Source organism: Nilaparvata lugens, chromosome 13 (genome assembly GCF_014356525.2).
Source record: "Nilaparvata lugens isolate BPH chromosome 13, ASM1435652v1, whole genome shotgun sequence".
Classification (NCBI taxonomy): domain Eukaryota; kingdom Metazoa; phylum Arthropoda; class Insecta; order Hemiptera; family Delphacidae; genus Nilaparvata; species Nilaparvata lugens.
The window spans coordinates 23,619,314-23,643,319 of NC_052516.1; the positions used below are offsets into that span (position 1 = coordinate 23,619,314).

The following is a 24,006-nucleotide window of genomic DNA, read 5'->3' on the forward strand; positions in this document are numbered from 1 at the left end:
TAATAATCGATATATAATTATTTTATTCAATAAAAGAAAGAGTACTTTTGAAAAATATAATTAATAAAATATAACAGTTGTTATTTAACTGATGTTAAAAACACTATAACTACGTCAGCATATTGTCATTGCAAAACAAAAACCGAACCCTCAACCTCCCCTTTTACATTTAAAACATCAATAAACATAACTATTTGAAAAACCTCTAATCCCTTCCAGCATATTGCAATTTCAAAGCAAAATCCTAACCTATCTTTCCAATTTTGAAAATATATCAAAAAGCATAATTCTACCTGGACCCTAGCCCTTTCTAGCATATTGCAATTTCAAAGCAAAAACCTAACCTAACCTTATGGAACATTATTAAATATAATCCAAAAAAACCTAACCACTAATCCCTAACCCCTTCACATTTAATAATTTAGATTTCAGAGCAAAATCCTAACCCCCTAACCTATCCTTTCACATTTGAAACATCAAAAAACATGACTCTAACTGCACCCTAGCCCCTTCTAGCATATTGCAATTTCAAAGCAAAAACCTAACCTATCCTAATAACACATTATTAAATATAACCTGAATAAAACCTAACCTCTAACCCATTCACATTTAATACTTTAGATTTGTTCGTCATCTTTAGAACAAAACATAAACATTTGGTTCATTTCATGAACATGTTCACAAAAATGTGGTTCATTTCATGAACATGTTCACAAACATGTGGTTCAAAGCAAAATCCTAACCCCCTAACCTATCCTTTCACATTTGAAACATCAAAAAACATGACTCTAACTGCACCCTAGCCCCTTCTAGCATATTGCAATTTCAAAGCAAAAACCTAACCTATCCTAATAACACATTATTAAATATAACCTGAATAAAACCTAACCTCTAACCCATTCACATTTAATACTTTAGATTTGTTCGTCATCTTTAGAACAAAACATAAACATTGGTTCATTTCATGAACATGTTCACAAAAATGTGGTTCATTTCATGAACATGTTCACAAACATGTGGTTCAAAGCAAAATCCTAACCCCCTAACCTATCCTTTTACCTTTGAAACATCAAAAAACATAACTCTACCTGGACCCTAGCCCCTTCTAGCATATTGCAATTTTTAAGCAAAAACCTAACCTATCCTAAAAAAAAACATTAATAAATGTAACCTAAATAAAACCTAACCCCTAACTCTTTCACATTTGCGAATCGTACATTACCATTATAACGTGGACCTCACTATAGATACTCAAAGAATACTTTTGAATAACTATGTTATAACTGTGACTGTTGCTGGCCGTTACTCTGTTTCTGAGACAAAGAGAAGCTCCTTTCATTTATTGTATAAAATACAATAATCATAATACAATCATGACTTTGTAGGGAAAACTAGGCTGAGCCTGTACTATTTCACTCCAAAAATGTTAATGTTGTCCAAAAGATAAAGCTATGTAATCACACACTGCTTCGATACTTGATTCTCGGTCCAGGAATGATGATTCAAAATTTTGGATTTTGAAGGTTGATTTTATACTCTAGATGAATCACTGAATGTATCACAATAAATTAGAAACTTTAGAAATATTGCACTTACTTGAAAAATTTCAATACAAAATCAAAAAATCTGATGTGGCGCAACACAACACTCACACAACTTTCCTTGCCGTTATGAAAATTGATCACCTGACGCTAGTGTTCTCGCGCATATCAAGTCTACTTATAGACAAAGATCCAAGCCAGCTGGTGACAGGACAATAACGTTGGAGACATAGCCTACGAGGTCTGCTATCTCTCCATAGTGAATCATTTAATAGAATCAACTTTTTGCAATAATTGGATAATCACATTTTCTCGAATTTCGAGATAATTTTTAATTTTAGGTGAAAATGTTACTGGACATTAATTGTAGAGATTCTCATGCTTAATCTTTTCCACTCAAAATTTTTTGTTTAAATTGTATCTAAAGCCTGATAATTGAGAATCTAAAATCAAACTTTGCATAGATGGGGCGGAGCTTTTCACAGATATGGGACTTGTGGCAGTTGCTAGAGCATATCAATGAATATTTTAGGTATAAATTTGATCAAAATCGTTGTAGCCGTTTTTGAGAAAATCGCGAAAACCCCTGTTTTTGACAACATTTTCGCCATTTTAGCCGCCATCTTGAATTACATTCGATCGAAATTGTTTCTGTCGGATCCTTATTTTGTAAGGACCTTAAGTTCCAAATTTCAAGTCATTCCGTTAATTGGGAGATGAGATATCGTGTACACAGACGCACATACACTCATACACACACACATACACACATACAGACCAATACCCAAAAACCACTTTTTTTGGTCTCAGAGGACCTTGAAACGTATAGAAATTTAGAAATTGTGGTACCTCAATTTTTTTCGGAGAGCAATACTTTCCTTACCTATGGTAATAGGGCAAGGAAAGTAAAAACTACTCACTATGTGTTGGACCTTAAGTTCCAAATTTCAAGTCATTCTGTTAATTGGGAGATGATATATCGTGTACACAGACGCACATACACTCATACACACACATACACACATACAGACCAATACCCAAAAACCACTTTTTTGGACTCAGGGGACCTTGAAACGTATAGAAATTTAGAAATTTGGGTACCTCAATTCTTTTCGAAAGCAATACTTTCCTTACCTATGGTAATAGGGCAAGGAGAGTAAAAACTACTCACTATTTGTTATTCACAGCTGAAAACAAATATAACCTATTATCTATAACCTGTTCAATTTAACCTAGATTATCTATCTGAGATACTAGATACGTCATTGTTCAGACTCACTTGAGAAATCTACAGGCTAGCTCGCATGAGCTCTAGGCTAGCACACATCTCACGTGAGCTCACGCTCTAATGGCTAGATTGAGCGGTTGTCACCGTTTGCCTGCAGCTATGAATACATTGCTGATCTCATGAATACCTAATGAGATTTGTATGTTGCCGACTTATCTGTAAAGCTCATCAATGCAAGCCCACACAATCACTGCTCTGCTATCCTATGCTCCAAGGTGCTCGTCATTGTTTGGAATACAAAGTGGATGGTTTACGCACTTCTATCACCCCATAAGGCAATTGCCACATGATCTGAGGATCGACATGATTTTTCAATCGGTGTTTACTTGTCATGAAGATGGAAATCATTGATAGTTCCATGATTGTTTTTATATGAGGGGAAAATTAGGAGACTACCTCTTATAGATTTTGAGTCTCTCAATAAATATATATAATCATATCCTATACCAGTGGCGGCTCGTGTTAAGGTTCTATGGTTGCAAAACCCACTTCATTTTGTTGATAATCAATGAATTATTTTTTAGGAGTAAATGAAGTGACTGAATTTATAATTGAGCTCTATCATTATCTCAATTACTGATATTAGCTTCACAATTTCATCATAATCCTATAAAAAGAGCAGCAAACTATAGAAAATGAACACAGTTCACGCGAAATCACACGCTGTGGTGGAACTGAATATTGAATATAGCATTGGAGGTTGCAATCCTCCTGCAACCAAACTCATGTACGCGCACTATTACTATGTATATCAGTAGTGTGATATATTTTTACTCCCCTTGCTCTATTATCATAGGTAAGGGAAGTATTGCTTCCCGAAAAAATTAAGGTACCCTAATGTCTGAATTTCTATACGTTTCAATATCCCCTGAGTCCAAAAAAGTGTTTTTTGGGTATTGGTCTGTATGTGTGTGTTTGTGTGTGTGTGTGTGTGTATGAGTGTATGTGCGTCTGTGTACACGATATCTCATCTCTCAATCAACGGAATGACCTGAAATTTGTAGCTTGAGGTCCTTACACTATTAGGATCCGACACGAACAATTTCGATCAAATGCAATTCGAGATGGCGGCTAAAATGGCAAAAATGATGTCAAAAACAGGGTTTTTCGCGATTTTCTCGAAAACGGCTCCAACGGTTTTGATCCAATTTATACCTGTAATAGTCATTGTTAAGCTCTATCAACTGCCATATTTGTAAAAATTCTAGAAGTTCCGCCCCATCTATGCAACGTTTGATTTTAGATTCTCAATTATCAGGCTTCATCTACAATTTAAGAGAAAAATTCCAAGTGGAAAAGATTGAGCATGAAAATTTCTACAACTAATGTTCAGTAACATTTTCACCTAAAATTTGAAATAAGCTCGGAATTCGAGAAAATGTGAATATTCAATTGGAAACTGTTGATTCTATCCAATCATTCACTATGAAGAAATAGCAGATCTCGTGTGTCTCCAGCGTTATTGTCCTGTCACCAGCTGGCTCAGATAGACTTGAGATGCACGTGAACACTAGCGTCAGGTGATCAATTTTCATAACGGCAAGGAAAGTTGTGTGAGTGCGCCACACCAGATTTTTCAATTCGGTGTTTACTTGTCATGAAGATGGAAATTGGTTGTTTCATGATACGAAGGGAAAATTTCCCCTATATGAGGGGAAAATTAGGAGATCACCTCTTATAGATTTTTAATCTCTTAATAAATAAAAAGCAAAATGGCACTCACTCACTGACTGACTGACTGACTCACACACTCGCAGAAATGGCACTCACTCTCTGACTGACTGACTGACTCACACACTCGCAGAACAAAAATTCTACAGGACCAAAAACGTTCAAATTTGGTAGGTATGTTCAGTTGCCCCTTTAGAGGCGCACTAAGAAATCTTTTGGCAATATTTTAACTCTAAGGGTGGTTCTCAATGGTTTAAAGTTCGTCTTTGAGCATGGAGCAAAATGAAGAGTATTAAAATAAGTTCTTCCCCACTAGAAAACAAGTTCACAAATCTGACCCCCTCCAGACACTCGAGTGATATCAATACGATACTCGAACTCGTTGCACACCCTCAGTAGCATATCGGGCGTAACAGTTTGTATAACTGCTGTTATTTCTTGATTGAGCTCCTCAATGTTAGCTGGTAGAGGAGGTCGATACACCTTATCTTTAACGTACCCCCATGGAGAAAAATCACAGGGGGTGAGAGGTCAGGGCTTCTTGGAGGTCAGTGATGAAGTGCTCTGTCTCGAGCTGCTTGACGGCCGATCCATTGCCTCGGATAGTTTTCATTCAAATAGGCACGGACAGATGAGTGCCAATGGGGTGGTGCTCTAAATAAGGAACAAAAAAACTTTAGAGCTTCCTCGAATCGATGACAGATAGTGCTCCACTCTCCGTTTTTTCTTAGCAGAGTTATCAATTTCCAAGGTTGTGGTAATCTTTTCGAATCACAGTGTATAATCATATCCTATATTGTATCTCATCTCATATGTATCATGATGAAGGAAAGAATTGGCTCATAGGAGATTCACGAATGACGCATTATCACGTTTGAACGGACTGATCAACTTGACACTCTTCATTTACCGAGGATGGTTATTTATTTATTCAGTCATGTACAATTCTTACTCTTCACTGAAAGTATTTTACTGAAATTTCATCATATTTTCAAGATTTCTTGATTTTTACCAATGTTGACCACATTTATCAGGAAGTTTCTCAATGACAAAATAATAAATGATAAAAATTGAACTACTGTCTTCAAGAAATTAGTTTTTTAGAAGTTGAATACACTTTGATGCAAGTAGTACTTTCCGCTGAAATGGTTCAGTCTAGTACATTCCGGAATTTTGAATACCTTTGGAAAAAAATTAAAGTACATATCAGTTTATGAGAATATTCATTCATTACCAAAATTTGTATGGCTTTTGTTGGTGGGGTGTGCCTTGCGGGAAGGTCCCATTCCACTACATAATGAAATAATGTAAGCCTGATCTTATAATTCCAAGTTATTAATCTTTCCAATCTGAAACATATTGAGTTGATATCAAGCTCATTATAAGTGAATCCAAGTTGAGGCATGTGATCAAACGTCGAGTCAAAATACGCCTGAGAACCGCTTCGTATGGGTTTACCCCAATTATGTATGTGATTACAAGAGAATTTGAAGGTTGATCTTTCCTGGAAATGTAACCTTGATCTTATAATTCCATTATCGTTTCAAGCTGGAGCAATATATTGAGTTGATAACAAGCTCATTATAAGTGATTTCATGTGATAAAACCTCTCTCCTTTGAGAGATTGATTAAGGTTTCCAGGTTTCCGAAGTATTGATTAGGTGAATCAAGGGCTCAATATGAGATTGATCTTGATATATGAGATCGCTTTGAGTAGACATTCTTCTGGGTCAATTGATTGTCTTTGAATCAGGTACCTACTTCAAACCTAAATGGTGAGACTTATTGTTTCAATTTGATTTTCCACTCAACTCGGATCGTTTGGAATACTATTTCAATTTCAATTACCCTTTGAAATCTCATTCTTCCATACTCTAGCTCTATCGTTCAATTCAGCTTGTGATTATATCAATCTTTGCCCTTGTTTTTCTTCTCCTTCTCCACTTTCTTTTCCTTTTTTTCCCTTCCCTTTCTTTTCCTTCTCATTTTCTTCAGCGTTTTCCTCCATCTCTTTGTTTTCCTCCTTCTCCTTTTGCTCTTATATCAACTTTGCCTTTGTTTTTCTTCTCCTTCTCCTCTTTCTTTTCCTTTTTTTCCTTCCCCTTCTTTTCCCTCGCATCTTCTTCTCCTTTCTTCTTTCTCTTCTAGTCCTTCATTTCTTCCTCTTCTTCATCTTCCTTTTTCTTTCCTATCCCTTCTATCACCTGATAACATATAATAGAGAAATACAGACAACTCTCCTCTCGCTTTTCGCCGTTATTCCTTGGCCGTTATTTCATTCTTCTCTTTTCCCTACTCCTTCACCATCGCCTCCTTCTACATTCCTTCCTCCTCCTCATCATCATTTTCCTCCTCCAACTCTTCATCCACTCCTCCTCCACCATATCCTCCAACATATCTCCCCTCTCCTCCACCTCGTCATACTTCTCCTCATTCCCTCCCCTTCATACCCCATTACCTGTCAATATATTCTCTAAATTCCTGGACCAATTCTCCTTTGATAGCTCGCTTATTTCCTCCTTCATTTGATGGCAGCAATTGATTTAAGCCTCAATTGAACAAGTACTCAGTCTATACGTCTTCAATTGATTTGTACCTCAGGGGATCTGGTTCATGGAGCGTATTAATTGAATCTCTTCATTGCTTCAAGCTGCCTATGTATCTAGATTCGTTGAGTGCTATATTTCCCAATACTCTACTCCCAATAGTTGAGTATATTCGATTATATCCATACACCTACTCGAGTATATCAATAAAATATATGTATACTTCTTCTTCTCCATCTTCTTCTTCCTCCTCTTCTTCTTCTTCTCCTCCTCCTCCTCATCCGCCTACTACTCCTCCTCCTACTCCTCCTCCTCCTCCTTGACTATATTCTTGTATAGTTATACGCTATTCATAGTTCTACACTTCTCGAATAATTTATTTGTTAACCACTATTATTATGTTTGTTTTCAACTCGCTTCTGTTAGTTAAGTCACTGTCATGCTTATTGAGCTTCAATTGCATAAGCAATCCATTTCAATATTGTTCATTGTTCATTGTTTGCTCTGGAATGAGATCTTCAATTAAATCATTGTTGAGGATTGTAGGAAAGCTCAACCTTCAAATTATCTTGTAATCACATACAGTATTGGGGTCAACCCATACAAAGCGGTTCTCAGGCGTTTTTTGACTCGAGGTTTGAATCCTTAACATGGATTCACTTATAATGAGCTTGTTATCAACTCAATATGTTTCAGATTGGAAAGATAATGGAATTAAAGATACATTATTACTAGGGAAGCTCAACCTACAAATTATCTTGTAATCACATACAGTATTGGGGTCAAGCCATACCAAGCATTTTTTCAAGCATTGTAGGATGACGTTCTAGAAAGTCGACAGGACATAAAGTTCTGCGATTGGCTGATTATCAGCTGATTTGGTTGGTGTGTTTAAAATCAGCTGATAATCAGCCAATTTGGTTGGTGTTTTGAAATCAGCTGATAATCAGATCAATCGGAGAGTTTCTTTGCCCTGCCGACTTTGAAAACGCCCCGAAAAACGCTTTGTATGGCTCGGACCCAAGGCATCTGTCTCTAATGTTGAACTGAATTATTTTTGAAATTGGAATTCAATAGGCTAGTGGAATTTGGAACTGATTAGCCTTTACTGCGTTGATAGATTCAAATTTGAAATTTCAAGATCTATATCTTAGTCACGTCTTCCAGCTGAACCACTACCTCCATAAACAAAGCCATAGTGCATTCATGTGACGTCAGCATAGGTAGGGCTCCTACACCAATAAAAACACTAGCTGATATAGATCAGCTAAAATAAACAAATTTTTATTGATGCTACTACACCAATAAAATTTGTTGATTTCAGCTGATCGATATCAGCTAGTGTTTTTATTGGAGTAGGAGCCCTACCAAATAAAAATTTGTTGATCTCAGCTGATCTATATCAGCTAGTGTTTTTATTGGTGTAGGAGCCCTACCTGTGCTGACACCAGAATGCATTATGGCTTTGTTTGCAGAGGTAGTGGCTGAACCTGTGAATCAAATGTAAAATTTTCTTGTTTAATAGGTCTTGTTTCATGACTGAATAAACCTTTATCCATCTAATTTCTCCCTATTCATTTCAATAACATTAACAATTAGCTGTCTGATTGGTTGATAAGTGGGTTGATAAGTCGTCATTTTACCTTCACAGCTCTCTGCCAATCATCTTTTGGTAGAGAGTTAGTGGGGAGGATATTTTTAATATTCTCTCCGAAGAATGGACATTGATATGTCCAAAGCTCCGCCAATTTATGTAGATGCATAACAATATAATTATCTGAAGTTATTATATTACAAATTGCTTTTTCATATCATATACAGTTCAATGATTGTTTTCTTAGTCTATATTATGTAAATTCATCTATAATTTTGCAGTATTATAAGCTATTGTATATAAGTGTATAAGCCAGTATATATTGCAATCTACATAAAAAAGTACTCAATCAATCAATCAAACCAATAGGAAACAAGCATGTGACAACGTCACATGTCAGTCTCCAATGAGACTCGTTCCAGTATTCTAGATGTGGACAAGTTAGATTTAACTTGAAAAATAATTTCGAAATAATAATTTTTACTTTTTTTAAAATAATTCAGAACTTCCATTATAGTTCTTCAGAAAATAAATAGCATCAATATTCAAGCTTCCTGAGAAACTATAGATTCCTATCATAGTGAGGTCCACGTTATGATGGCAGTGTTTGATTAGCAATGGTATTGCTATCCTTATCTATCATTCAACAAAGCGGATAGCGCTATCTCTCTCTCGCTTGCTCTGTTGCCAGATCGGCTTTTAACAATGTAGAATTGATAATTAACAAAATATCTCATCTTAATTATGAAAATTCATTAAAATATATTTTCCTGCTTGATAAAATATAATTTATTATTTTAAACGAGAACGGACGATTAATATTTCATTAATAAACTTGTATCAGCTACCGTCAAGAAGGCATTGACAAGACAGTGGATCGGCAACGTGTTTTTCCATCTTTCTCCGCTGCCATTATAACGTGGACCTCACTAAAGGTTACGGGTCCCATTATATAACTTAGTGAACTGATGCTGTAGTTTTATTAGTTTATATTAGTCTTGTATTAGTCTTATTAGTTTATTAGTTTTTATCTTATTAGTTTATACCATAGAGAAACAATAGCGTAAGTAGATATCCCATGGTATAGGGAATTTATGTCGCAACTTTTACTGTTATTTCAAGCCGATTACTGTCGATTATTGTCATCTTTTACTGTTTTGTTGGGGTGATAGTGTATGAACGGCACAACTTCAGAGACTACCAGGGTCACACAGCTACATAGGGAAGAACTACGTGAACTATCGGCTTGGGATAACAGTAAAAGTTGCGACATAAATGCCCTATACCCCATGGGATATCTACTTATGCTATCGTTTCTCTATGTTTATACAAAATAATTTATTTGTTGTACAACTAATTTCGTAAGGCCTGATTCATCCCCATATTATAAACTCCCTTGAACGTGATATAAAATTAATTCCCCATCTTGAATATGAACCAGTAGACAAGAGTGACCCTTGGGCCAACATCTGTCTAAAAGCTAGGTTCATTCCCAGTTGATTCCATGAATAACTTTGAAAACTCTCACTTCACCTCCATTAATAAAGGGCTTCTCTATTTCCACAAATGACGGATTCACTTTGGAATTTCCTTTCCAACCTTTACTAATATGAATTCTACTGAATTCTACTCTGAAAATTCCCCTTCAACCTTTACTAATATGGAGCTAACCATCTCACAATGCATTATTTGTGTCAAATTACACCATGTATGTTTAATTTTCACCTCGGAAAAGTTTTAATTGAAAAGTTAACTGAGTCAGCAGATTTTTCACGGGTTTTCCAACACACACTTACACCCTTCCACTCTATTCTTATTCACTCTTCGGTTCTCTTCCTCTCCGACTTTCTCTCTCACTCTCTTACACTCACACTCTCTCACTTCCTCTTTGTCACTCACTCACTCTCACTCTCTCTCTCTCACTCATCCTTCTTCTTTCTCCGACAGTATACATTCATGGTATACTCTTTTTTCCCTCTTCTACTCACACTCTCTCTGTCTCTCTCTAACACACACTTCCTCTCTCAAAATCACTCTCTCTCTCTGTCTTACTCGCTCTCTCTTCTTCATTCTCCCACAGTATACATTCATGGTAAACTCTTCTTTCCCCTCTCTTTCTCTCAATCTCTCTCCCTCCCACACACACACACACACACTCGCTCTCTCTCTCTCTTTCTCTTTCTTTCTCACACACTATACATCCACGCTAAATTATAAAAACAGCAAAATTAGCTGCCGGCTAACCGTGCAGTGTGGAGTAAAACTTTTTGGAAGCCAGTAACTTAGTTTAAAATCCTAACAATTCGGCAGGCACCTGTCAGTGCAGAAGGGGAAGAAGAAGAATAAGGGAGGGGTGTGGGGGAGGAAGTGGAAGGAAAAGAGGAAGGAGATGAAGTAGAGAGAGGAATAAAACCCTCACAAAGCAAAGCTCATTAACACCCTTTCAAAGTTGCTTCAATACAGTGTAGGCCTGCTTAGACAATGTTAATCCATGAACTTTCTCAGACTAAAGCCTTAAATGTAAGCTCCCTTTTGACTCTTATCATTCCACCTCATTCTTATACCTTCCCACTTTCTCCAGTTTCTTGTTCTATCATTTAACTTCTTCCCTAATTTGTTTCTTTCAAGTTTTGAACTACTTATTCCTGGTCTATTCTCAGAAGAGAACTAGGTTGAACATTATTTTCGTGGCAAAACACTTATTATTTGTATTAATTTACTTTTAAATAGTTCATTACTGTGAGGCCCGTTTTCTACGATATTCATTAAATTTGGTGACGCATGAAATCAATATTGAATCTACTGATTTGATGATCCTTGAAATTCAATAAGTGTCCTAGAAAGTGAACACTATACTCTTTTCTAAATTATTGTTGTAGACTGGCCCTGTAGAGTGTGAAAAATCAATTGAATTCAAGATTCAGTCGCTTGGAGTTTTTATCATTTAAATGATATAATAATCAATGAAATTTTTATTTTGATTTTAATATAATTACAATTGTAATTATTGAATGAAAAAGACTAAGAAATTGTCAAAAACGACAGATATATTGATACTTAGAAAGACCGATATCGGTTATTATGCCATTGTCAATCTCTGATAATATCTCTGATCATTGTCAATCTCAATGGTGTAATAACAAAAGCCGGTCTTTCTAAGTATCAACATAGAGAAACGATAGCATAAGTAGATATCCCACGGTATAGGGCGTTTATGTCGCAACTTTTACTGTTATCCCAAGCCGATAGTTCACGTAGTTCTTTCCTATGCAGCTGTGTGACGCTGGTAGTCTCTCAAATTGTGCCGTTTATACACAATCACCCCAACAAAACAGTAAAAATTGACAATAATCGACAGTAATCGGCTTGAGATAAAAGTTGCGACATGAATTCCCTATACCATGGGATATCTACTTACGCTATTCTTTCTCTATGGTATCAATAAATCTGTGGTTTTTGACAATTTCTTAGTCTTTTTCATTCAATATGAATAATTACCACAATATCAACTCCTCAACTACACAAAAAGTGATTACAATTATTATACTGTATGATAATCGAAATGATATAATTAATATGATAATCAAATCTAGAGAAAAACGCTGTTGTAGAACAAGGGGTTTATCACCGCAAAGTGATTTCTCAATTATCTCATTATCTATCCTATTATTGAATTTAAATGATTATTGATATCTTCTAACTTTCAAACTTTTTGCAATTTAGCTTTCAACTCCAGAAATGTACTTTTTCAACTTTGAGCTCCAATGATTGTAAAACCGGTGAGACACCCAGCGTGATGAGCTGATAATATTCAGATAATATTATTATACTGAGTAAGTCATATGTATGGGAACCCTTCAATAAATTGGAGACTGTTGTAGATATAATACTGTAACTTTCAGAATGAGTTATTGGTCAAATAGGCTACTCTACCTTCTGACGTACAACTGAATTTCAACCTCTCATAAGGAGGTGACCCCCTTAATTTGATAATTATAATTCATATAAAACTATACATGAGCTCCAGTTTAGCTGATTGTCAAAGATGGCTAAGCCTACTGAAGTACCTAGTATTTGAAATATTTCTTTGTAAATTGAGTTTTCCGTAATATCATTAGTCTCTATTATTACAATATTAATTTAGTTTTGGTATTTTTTCTTCATCTATTCATACTAATATTGATAATAACAATGTGCATCTGTTACTCACCTGATATGCTCCTTCCTTATTAATCGAGATAGATATTATAGGATGGCTTGGTTGATTCATGGCTTTGTTATCTCAAGTACTGTTCACCCCCCGCACTAACCTCATCAACTTAGCTCGATGCACTGATACCGTGATACGCCCTAGCCACTTGACAAGATAAGAGGTCACTGTCATCTTCTTCACCATTCTGTTACATCTCAAACCTTTCTCTTCTCCTCTCCTCCTCCTTCTTCTTCTTCTTTTTCTTCTTCTTCTTCTTCTTCTTCTTCTCCTCCCTCTTGTCATTTTGATCCTCTTTCTCCTCCTGATACAGTCCCTCCCAAACCAAAGAGAATCTTCCATCCTCTTCTAGTTATCAGCTTGTCATCCCCTACATAATACTCCCCATCCCTTTCTCTCTCACACACTCTCTCTCTCTCATCCTCTCTTCCACTTCATCTTCCCAACCCTCTCACTAATTCTGTCAAACAGTATTTTTTGTAAGATCAAACTTCACAGTTCCATGTGGATACATCGTTGTGAAACAATTCAGTATATAGTTAAATTATTATAATCTATAATTTGTAATTCACTCTTAATTTCGATAATTTTCTACGCTATGACATTTTGTTCAGTAATACACAAGAATAGAGAATTCAATTTATTTCTCTCTCTCTCTCTTTCATTCACAACCTATATTCCTGATCTCTCTCACCTCTCCTTCGATCGATTGCAATAGAAGCAGTTGGCAGAGAACAGAGCGGTCTATGCCGGAGATAATGCATCATGTTGAGATGCTATACTGCACACGCCGGATCTTACCTGCTGCCTGCTGCCCTATTTCTACCAGAAGCATGCAATCTGAGGCATGCAATGAGGCACAAGATAAGGCACGAGATGAGGCACGCGTGAGGCAACGAATGAGGCGCTGTATCAGCAAGAGAAAGAACAAGATGCGGAAGGATTAGAAGAGGTGGTGAGAATAGGAAAAAGTGAGGATGAAAAGAAAGGAAAGGAGATTAAAGAGAGATGAAAGGAAGGAGGAGAGGGAGAAGAAGGAGATGGAGAAGAGGAAGAAGTGAGGGTAATATAGAAGAAGAATTAGAAGAAGGAATTTAGTTTTAGTTTTTGACTTTTTCATGTACATTTTCATGTATGTTTTGGAAAGAAATAAATGATTGATTGATTGATTGATTGATTGAATAAGAAGAAGAGGAAGAAGAAAAAAAGTAAAGAAGAAGTGATATGGAAAGGAGAAATGGAACAAAAATTAGGAAACAATTGAGGGAGAAGGGGAAGATGTAGAGGATGAGTTGAGAAAATGAAAATGAGAGCAAGAACTGGGCAAAGTATAGAAAGAGCTAGAACGGAAATAAAAACAGGAACTAGATGAAGAAAAAGTGGAACAAAAACATGAACAGAGGAATGAGAACAAGAATAGCAAAAAGAGGAACAATAAAAAAACGAGAAGAATGAATTTGGAAAAATAAAAATTGACAGGTGAAAGAGAGCAAAATCAAGAACAAAAACAAGAAGTAGAGAAATATGAGAGAAAGAAAGTCAAGCCGTAGAAACAGAGGAGGAGCCAGAAGAAGAACTAAAAGATGATGGATAGGGGGAGAATAAAAAAAGCGGGTGGAAAGAAATAACAAGACTATTGACAATAAGAAGACTTGAAGGAGAAGGAGAGTGAAGAGAATAGAGGAGTGAACGCAGTAAAGTGCGTGCAGACATATGCGCCACAGACACGCGCATTTAACTTTTCATTGGTTGATGCTCATTCATCTGTGTATGCTTATTCTATCTATATCTCACTGTTTCTGTACAACGAATAAGAACTTTTTCCGTATAAGAATAGCGTCAACTGATGAAGAGTTTTTTTCATTTTTGTCTGTTACTTCCTTTCCATAAGCAAATAATATCATCAACATATCGAAACCAGTAAACAATTTCATCTTTGAAATTACTATTTTTAATGATTCTACTTTCTAACTTATCCATAAATAATTCAGCTAGGAGTGGTGAAAGGGTGACCCCATTGCCAACCCCTCTCTTTGTTCAAAAAATCTATTGTTAAATTTGAAATAATTATGCTGAGTGCATAACTTCATCAATCCTATCAGTTCTTCTCTGAGTGTATGATCATTTATAGAGGCTTTCATTATTTCCTCAGCTCTTTCAAGACTTTCTCCCACCGGAATGTTAGTGAATAAATTAGTAACATCAAATGACACAAGTTTATAAGATGATAGAACAGGAATATGCTTTATATTGTTGACCAACTCCAATGAATTTTTAATACTAAACTTTGGTTGAAAACCTGTTAATGACCGAAAGGTGCTATTCAGTTTGTGAGCTAATTTAGAGCAGGGGGAATTAACAAAAGATACCACTGGTCTTATAGGAACATTAGTTTTGTGTAATTTAGGTTGACCGAAAAGTCTAGGTGGATATGGATTCATAACTGTTAGATACTTAGTGTCTTTCTTGTTAAATAATTTGGTGATGGTGGTCAACTTATTTCTAATCAAGCTATCGATTTTGGTGGTGGTATTGGAGTTAATCTCAATAAAATTGTTATCTGCAATGAAATGGTTTACCTTACTTAGATATTCGTCCTTATCCATTATTACTGTAGTGCATCCTTTGTCAGCTTTCAAAATCATCAGGTCATTAGTTTTTATCTTCTTCTTTAAATTCTTCATGATGTCTGCCGTTTTTGTGATCTCTGGTCGAAGTTCCCTTGTCTTTTCTTGAAGAATTATGTCAGCACATCTGTTAGTTAGTATTTTGTTCTTTGAGGCTACCCAATTGCTATCAATGCTGCATGCTAGTCGTTCGAGTACCGGACAGACAACTAGACAATTTTCTTTCCTATCTGAATGGATTACATCAGAGTATAAAATTCACTGTAGAGGTAGAACAGGATTGTGTATTGAATTTTCTAGATTTAAGAATAGATCATAGCACTGGTTTTCACAAGTTTTCTATTTTCAGAAAACAAACCCATACTGATGTTATCATTCCTCTTCATTCTTGTCATCCTATTTCTCACAAACTTGCTGCTTTCAATAGCATGGTCCATAGAGCACTAACAATACCTATGAGCAATCATGATTTTGATATTGAGATCACTAAAATTAAACAGATAGCTGTCACAAATGGGTATGAAGAAAGTATGGTGGACAGACTATTGAGTAAAATTAATAGACAAATTTCAATCAATTCTAGCTTTGTAGGCTCAAACTGTGAGGAGGAGACTTGGATTACAATCCCATATTTAGGCCTTGTATTTGATAAGATAGGTAGGGAATTGAAGAGGAATGGATTTCATGTTGCTTTCAAGACCAAACCGATTTTAAATAGTCTATTTAGCTGGAGTAAAGACAAAATTGATATTTGGGATAAAAGCGGGGTGTACAAACTTAAATGTGATGATTGTAATGCTTGTTACGTGGGTCAGACTGGTAGAAGTTTCAAAAGTAGAATTAAAGAACACATCAGAGATTGGAATAAACAAAATGGGGAGTCTAAATTTGCAGAACATTTGATAACAAATAATCACAAGTTCACAGTTAAGGAGAATGTTGAGTTTCTGCATGTTAATAACAAAGGCAGATCTTTGAATATTCTAGAGGCTTAAGAAATAACAAGAGTAATTAAGGAAAATCCCCAGTATAGTTTAAATGACCAGATTCATTTCAACCAGTACAACACTACGAATTTAGTTTTATCATAAACATGTAAGCATACATTAGTCAATAGTTTTTCCATTTACATATTTGTTTTATTATCTTTCACATTTGTTTTCTTGGTTCTTATTCTGTACTAAAAAGTAAATTTTATCATCATGGCGATTCTGTTGCTTAAGCCGCCATTTTGTCACACCGTTGAGGGGGAGGAGACTGTCTAGCTAGGCCAATGGCAGGCGTTCATGCCCTCGACCAATAGCAGTACTCGCCTACTTGTATAAATTCTGCTGCTCTTGTATTTAGTTTTAGTTTATCAGAGATTGACAATGGTGTAATAACCGAAACCGGTCTTTCCAATTTCAATAAATCAGTGGTTTTTTGACAATATCTTAGTCTTTTTCATTCAATATGAATAATTACCACAATATCAACTTCTCAACTACACAAAAAGGAAAACATTTTATTCCCCCATATCGTTCATAAATAGAAAAGTAAAATATTTTGTAAATTCGATAACGTGTTTATTTAGGCATTAATGACGGAAAAACGCATTTAGAACAACGCCAATGATATACTGAATGTATTAGAAAAAATCTGGTGTGGCGCACTCACACAACTTTCCTTGCCGTTATGAAAATTATTGATCACCTGACGTTAGTGTTCCCGCGCATCTCAAGTCTACTATTCAAAGATTTGAGCCAGCTGGTGACAGGGCAATAACGCTAAAGACACACGAGGTGTGGTATCTCTTCATAGTGAATCATTTGATAGAATCAACAGTTTTCAATTGGATATTCACATTTTCTCGAATTCCGAGCTTATTTTTAATTTTAGGTGAAAATGTTATTGAATATTAGTTGTAGAGATTCTCATGCTGAATCTTTTCCACTCATTTTTTTTGTTTTAATTGTATCTGAAGCCTGATAATTGAGAATCCAAAATCAAACTTTGCATACATGAGGCGGAACTCCTGAAATTTTTTCAAATATGGGACTTGTGGCAGTTGATAGAGCGTATCGATGACTATTTCAAGTATAACTTTAATCAAAATAGTTGGAGCCGTTCTCGAGAAAATCGCGAAAAACCCTGTTTTTGACAACATTTTCGCCATTTCAGCCGCCATCTTGAATCGCATTTAATCGAAATTGATCGTGTCGGATCCTTTTATTGTAAGGGCCTCACGCTCCAAATTTCGAGTCATTCCGTTAATTGGGAGATGAGTTATCGTGTACACAGACGCACATACACACATACAGACCAATACCCAAAAACCACTTTTTTTGGACTCAGGTGACCTTGAAACGTATAGAAATTCAGAAATTGGGGTACCTCAATTTTTTTCGGGAAACAATACTTCCCTTACCTATGGTAATAGGGCAAGGAAAGTGGAAATTCTAATAGAAAATTCGAAACCGTTTATGATCTGGAAATAAAACGGAGTTTAACACTTCAACAACCCATAACTCGCTTTTAAACCACTTAAAAATTTCAGTTGCTACTTTTTCTTACTCTTATAATGATCTAAACAAATTATATTGGAAAAGATTATAATATCCAATTCGAATAAGAATAAAAAGGTGTACTGAACAGCCTTAAATGCGTTGTATGGTGGCGCATAAGTCTATACGCTCCTGTACATGCTGGCAGTATATGGAGCAATGGAACAGTGTGACTGGATGGAGCTAAGGATAAGACATTTGCCAAAGGAGCTTGTTCAAGCAATACATGAGGATCACCATGAGGCATGAGGCACGGGAGAGGCAACCTAAAATGAGATGAAGAACACAATGAGGCAAGTGAAGATGGGATGAGGCACTCTGAGACAGGCTTTGTGATTTGTAGCGTTTGCCACATCCTCACTGATCTTCCCTGCTCCAGTTGCAGCTTCAACGATTACTGCTCTAAGACCAAGTGCCTACTTACACTATTCCTGGCTACACTTACACTAGTGTAATACATTGCCACACTACTAACTACACGTCTCTTGACCTCTATAGTGAGCTCCAAGTTATAATGGCCATGGAAAAAGATAGAAGATCAACGTTGCCGATCCTCTGTCTTGTCAATGCCTTCTAGAGACGGTTGCTGATACAGGTCTACTGATGTAATATTAACTGTTCACTCTAGTTTGAGAACTTCTATAGTGAGGTCTACGTTATAATGGCAGTGGAGAAAGATAGAAGAACAACGTTGCCGATCCTCCATCTTGTCAATGCCTTCTATAGATGATCCTTATACAGGTCTATTGATGTAATATTAACTGTTCATTCCAGTTTGGAAACGTTTATAGTGTGGTCCACGTTATAATGGCTGTGCCAAAGAAGATAATTTTGAATAAAATTTAGAATTTAGAAATAGGCCGACACATCTAGAAAATACCCGAGTCTATACCTAATTCATGCAGGTGAACGGGCTAGAGTCAAGAAAACTTCAATTAATCTTGCCATGCCTGATTTAATAGGTTTATACTATAGAATAACACTACAATTTGAAATAATTGAAAAATACAAACAGCTTCAATAAACATTGGCAACTAAAATCGAACAACAGAAACAACAATTTCATGTTACTTTGGTGACATTCTTCATCTGATTCGGGGGCGCATTACTATCCCCGATTAGATAGCAATACGTCACAAAACCAAACAATATTAGTCCTCAAATAACAAGTTCATTTCAACATGGAATTACTCAAGAAAGAAAAGCCCGTTGAACCCAAGTTTCGTCGATAGTAACCCATATAACCCATTTCATAATAATTTTGAATCCCCACTTTTGATTGACATTCTCGAATGAACCTTTGTTTCACTACACTGCACTTTCGTTGGTCTGTACGTTGCTTTATCTTCGGGGTTACAGTACCTTGTTTTTGGCGGTGAGCTTTTACCGGTTGAATTTGGCTTGACGGCGACGTCCTCTTACGTCCCTAGACCTGTCGTCTGAACGGGTGTCTTGAAGCGGTGTTACATAAAGTTGCGGAACCAAAGGGGTGGTAGTACAAGAAGTTGGTTTGGGGACACACATGAACCGCTTAGCGGTTATTTGAAGAAACAATTATTCGTACATGATGAAGAAACACAATTAAACTTTTCAGGACATGGCACTACTAGAAAATTTAAACTTTAATAAAAATAAAACTAGCTCCTACATTAACTAATGAAATACTTGTAAACCTGCCCAAAAAGGGCGAAACATAATGACTACATCTTTACTCTCGTAGTGCTCCTAGCAAAGTCCTCCGGAACGTAATCTGGTCTCTCGACTGGGGAATCCCCACTACTGTATTTAGAAACAGGTCTCCTATTGGGCGAATGGAATCAATTTGACCAATCGTCGCGTGGCTTCTACAGCCTTTGGACCAAATAGTAACTGCAAAATCGGTAGTTTGTTATAATTTCAATGCTTGCTGTTTTCCAACTTATCGCATTTTATGTCGCGACAAGAAGGCTAAGTTTTAGAGATAATTCCATAATCTACATTCCTCGACGACTCGGAGCCACAATTTTTAAATATCTATCATGGGAAACTCGAAGTCATGGCCGTTCATAATAGAGAGAGAAAATAATTTATTTCGCTAACTCACTTACAATAATGGCTCTAGTCTATTGCGTATTAAATTTACTATTATAACTTGGGAAAAGGCCTGAATTAAAGAGAGTGCCCGGCACATGGCAGTGGAGAAAGATAGAAGAACAACGTTGCCGATCCTCTGTCTTGTCAATGCCTTCTATAGACGGTTGCTGATACAGGTCTATTGATGTAATATTAACTGTTCATTCCAGTTTGAAAACGTCTATAGTGAGGTCCACGTTATAATGGCAGTGGAGGAAGATAGAAGAACAACGTTGCCGATCCTCCATCTTGTCAATGCCTTCTTTAGACGATAGCCAATATGCGTTTAATGATGTATCCTACACACAATAACTCCTATTACCTCATTACATCCATTTTTTATTTACTCTTCTATTCCTTAATTCTCTGTTCTCAGTGAGAATATTCAAATGAAAAAAACATTGTAATTTTATTCTCGTTGTACTGGCTCCACTGACTTGAGAAATGAAAAAAACATCTCCCACACTGTGGGAATCCGTCTCAAAGTTTTAAAAAGGATAATTGAGTCAGCACCATGAGCCAATCATTTTTAGGTTATCGTTGAAGCTCAGGTTACCACTCGAATTTCTACAACCACACATCTGATATCCTTGAAACTACACGAATACAAGATGATTTCTGAGTTGGTTACCCAACTCGCAATGTCTATCTGTAGCTATACAAATCTATAGCTAGTATTGTTGGTAACCCTATCAATATAATCATTTTTCATGAGTAAGATAAGTTAGCTTTTCGGAGTTCATTGCTATAAATTTGGGTAACGATTAAAAATATTACTATTTACATCAAAAATACAATAGGCTACTCACATTAACTTCCTGTTCCATTATCGAGCCACTAGACACCGGAAATATTCGTTAGAACTGCAAAATTGACGAGCGCGACGACATAGAGGTCTGTTCCACTTGAAATTCGCGACGCGACTGATTCAAAACAAAGGCAGAGGTGACCGTCCAAATTTGACAAGTTATGACAGGCGACGTGCTAACGTGCAGCCCGGCAGTCGCTCCATGACTGCAGCGTATCGTTTACCGGTTGCCATGGTTACGGCGCTTGGCGGCACATTTGAAAATTTCAAAATTACTGCCGACTGAGTAATTACTACACCTGTAGAGCGTTATACATTGTATTGTTTAATGATGATTTGAATGTTGAAGAAGAAGGACAAAAATGAAAAAGAGAAAGTGATTCGCTCTTTTTCATTTTTCGAATTTTCTCCTTTTTCTTTCCCTTTAAGTGAAAGAAAATGTAATAATGAAGCCATCTGATGATATTAAATGGGCTGCAAAGCTGTTTGATTGTTAGTATTCTGACTCAGCAGCAGCGCATGCGCAGTATGCCATTTTTTGTGATCTTGGTTTGAAATATTATTCATAATCTCAATATCTCAACAATGCGGAATTCAAATAATATTGTTTCCCATGGACGTGTCTCATGTATCCAAATAGTATTGAAAAATCAGAACTACAATAGTTATTTGTGCTACTAGTGCGCAAAGTGACAGTTTGCTGCACCGAAAGAAACGTTTAGCGGAATGGTTTCTTGAGTGCAGCAGAGGAACTTTGCGCACGTATTTCACATTAAATTTTTCCTACAGTTACCATTGAATATGAAAAGTGGGTAATTATGGGTAAAATTCCCTGAAATCCATCAAATGTTTGTGTGTGTGATGCTGTTATTAATAAAAACCTTAATTTATTTAAAATTGAATAATGTAGTAGTAAATGAATGAAGGGGCGGCTGTCGCTCATGTGGTGGCTGTCCTCGTTGTCCTTAATACAAGGTGGGGCAGTCAAACCGCACGATTTAACAAAGCCAGTGTAGTAGAGGAGGTGTATGGTGGGGGAAGTAGCAGTGACCGGAATGTTCTAGACGTTTGGAAGTTAGTAGCCATGGAGAAGTGGACCGGTGAACAGCGCGGCTTCATTGTTACAGCATATTTAGAAAATGGCCGAAGCTTCATTCGTGCACAATGCGAGTTCCGCCTACATTTCCATCTTGCACCTCGTGCGCCTGTTCCAAGCAGGAAAGCCATTTCTGTTTGGACTAACAATTTAAAATAGTGGGTAAAACAACAGTAACAAGGGGTGGTAGTGTAAGAACTGTTAGAACGCCCGAGAATGTGGAAGCTGTACGTGAATCGTTTACAAGACGTCCACGAAGATCTGCCAGGCGCCATAGCATTGCTCTTGGACTCTCAACTGGCACCGTAAGACGAATTTTACATGATGACTTATATATTTACATCCGTATGAAATTCAAATTGTGCATGCTTTGAATCCTACAGACTATCCTATTCGTGTTGGCTTTTGTGAACACATGTTACAGTTAATTGAAGACAACCCACTGCTCGTCCATAACTTATGGATGAGCGATGAGGCTCATTTCCATCTAAGTGGAAACGTAAACAAACAAAATTTTCGGTATTGAGCTGTTCTTAATCCTCAAGAGCTTCATGAAAGGCCACTCCATTCACCCAAAGTGACTGTTTGGTGTGTGATGTCTACGAATGGAATAATTGGCCCATGTTTTTTCGAGGATGACAACGGCCACGCCGTTACAGTAACATCAGCTCGCTATGTTCAAATGCTGAACAACTTCCTCATTCCTGAACTTCGACGATTTCATGTGAATGAGGACACTTATTTCCAACAAGATGGAGCAACTTGCCATACGGCAAGAGTATCAATGGATCTTATGAGAAATCTTTTTCCGAACCGCTTGATCAGTGGGAATGGGGATATTCAGTGGCCTCCTCGATCACCCGATCTAAGCTCGTATGATTTCTTTTCATGGGGATACCTCAAGTCAAAGGTTTTTGAGACTCGTCCAGCAAAAATACAGGACTTAAATAAAAATGCGGATTACACAAGAAATTCGTGCAATAACACCAGAGATGCTACGACGTGTTAGTTAGAATTTCAGTTCAAGACTTAGACAATGTGTGCAAAATGATGGTCGCCACCTTACTGGAGTAATATTCAAAAAGTAACAGTTTTTCTGTTTATAACAAAAATTTCCATTCGTGTTCTTACTATTTGTTGAAATATATTACTTGAAAATATTTTCTGTGTAAGTTATTTTAATACCTAAAATAGTGCCGTTTGACTGCCCCACTCTGTATTATTATAACGTGCACCACAGTCACTGTTACCAACTTCATTTTGATTTTGCTGCACTGGTGCTCCATATAACTTAATAACTATTTTGCATTGCCATGTTGCAAATCTGAGATGCAGAAAAAAAATTTCCCGCACTAGAGCGGAAAAGTGATTCTTTGCGTTCTGTAATCAGTGCAGGAATGGCCACTTTTCAAGGTAACTGTAGAAAATATAAATTTCAAGCACCAATAGACTTTTATGCAATGCACCAAGTGACTGGACTATTTTATTCGGAAAACAATCTTATGTCATTCAAGGATTAGGCTCTGTTGGCCTGTTCCGGCATCCATTTCTTCATTTCGCTTCTTATGTTGATCAGGATGGCGCTGACTTTATAAAGTGGATCTAACCATACTTGTTATTGCTATCATAGTCTCTATCAATGCACGAAAATCACTCCACGATACACCAACAAACTGAGAGCTCTGAGTGTAACACTACACCAACATAAACAAAACATGCCCACATTATGAAGTTGGGCATTAGCCTCCGCTGCTCTATGGAGCGATGGCTTAGCGGGGGGCTCACTGGGTGGTCCAGGGGGGTCCGGGGGTCCAGGGGGTTCAGAAAATCCTTCCGCTACCGCCTAAGCTTAAGCCTCAGTTAGCGTGAGGTCCAATTTGTAAGTAATAGATAGGGTCGTTATCGAGAGCAGGGCCCCCTAATAGAGGCTACATCACTTCCTTCCCATACTCTTTCTCATCATACACTCA

At 36.7% G+C, this 24,006-nt stretch overlaps 1 protein-coding gene across 1 annotated transcript in view; it reads right to left on the minus strand.

The window, feature by feature from the left end:
* The window catches only part of LOC120354059, a 195,008-nt gene extending 171,318 nt beyond the window's left edge, over positions 1–23,690 (minus strand). Inside the window, exons 1-2 of the mRNA XM_039440113.1 lie at positions 23,649–23,690; positions 20,942–21,239 (exon numbers count right to left, since the gene is read on the minus strand). Coding sequence (XP_039296047.1) covers positions 20,942–20,959 — 18 coding nt within the window. The 5' untranslated portion in view covers positions 20,960–21,239; positions 23,649–23,690. The remainder of the gene's footprint in view (positions 1–20,941; positions 21,240–23,648) is intronic.
* Between the last annotated feature and the right edge of the window lie 316 nt (positions 23,691–24,006).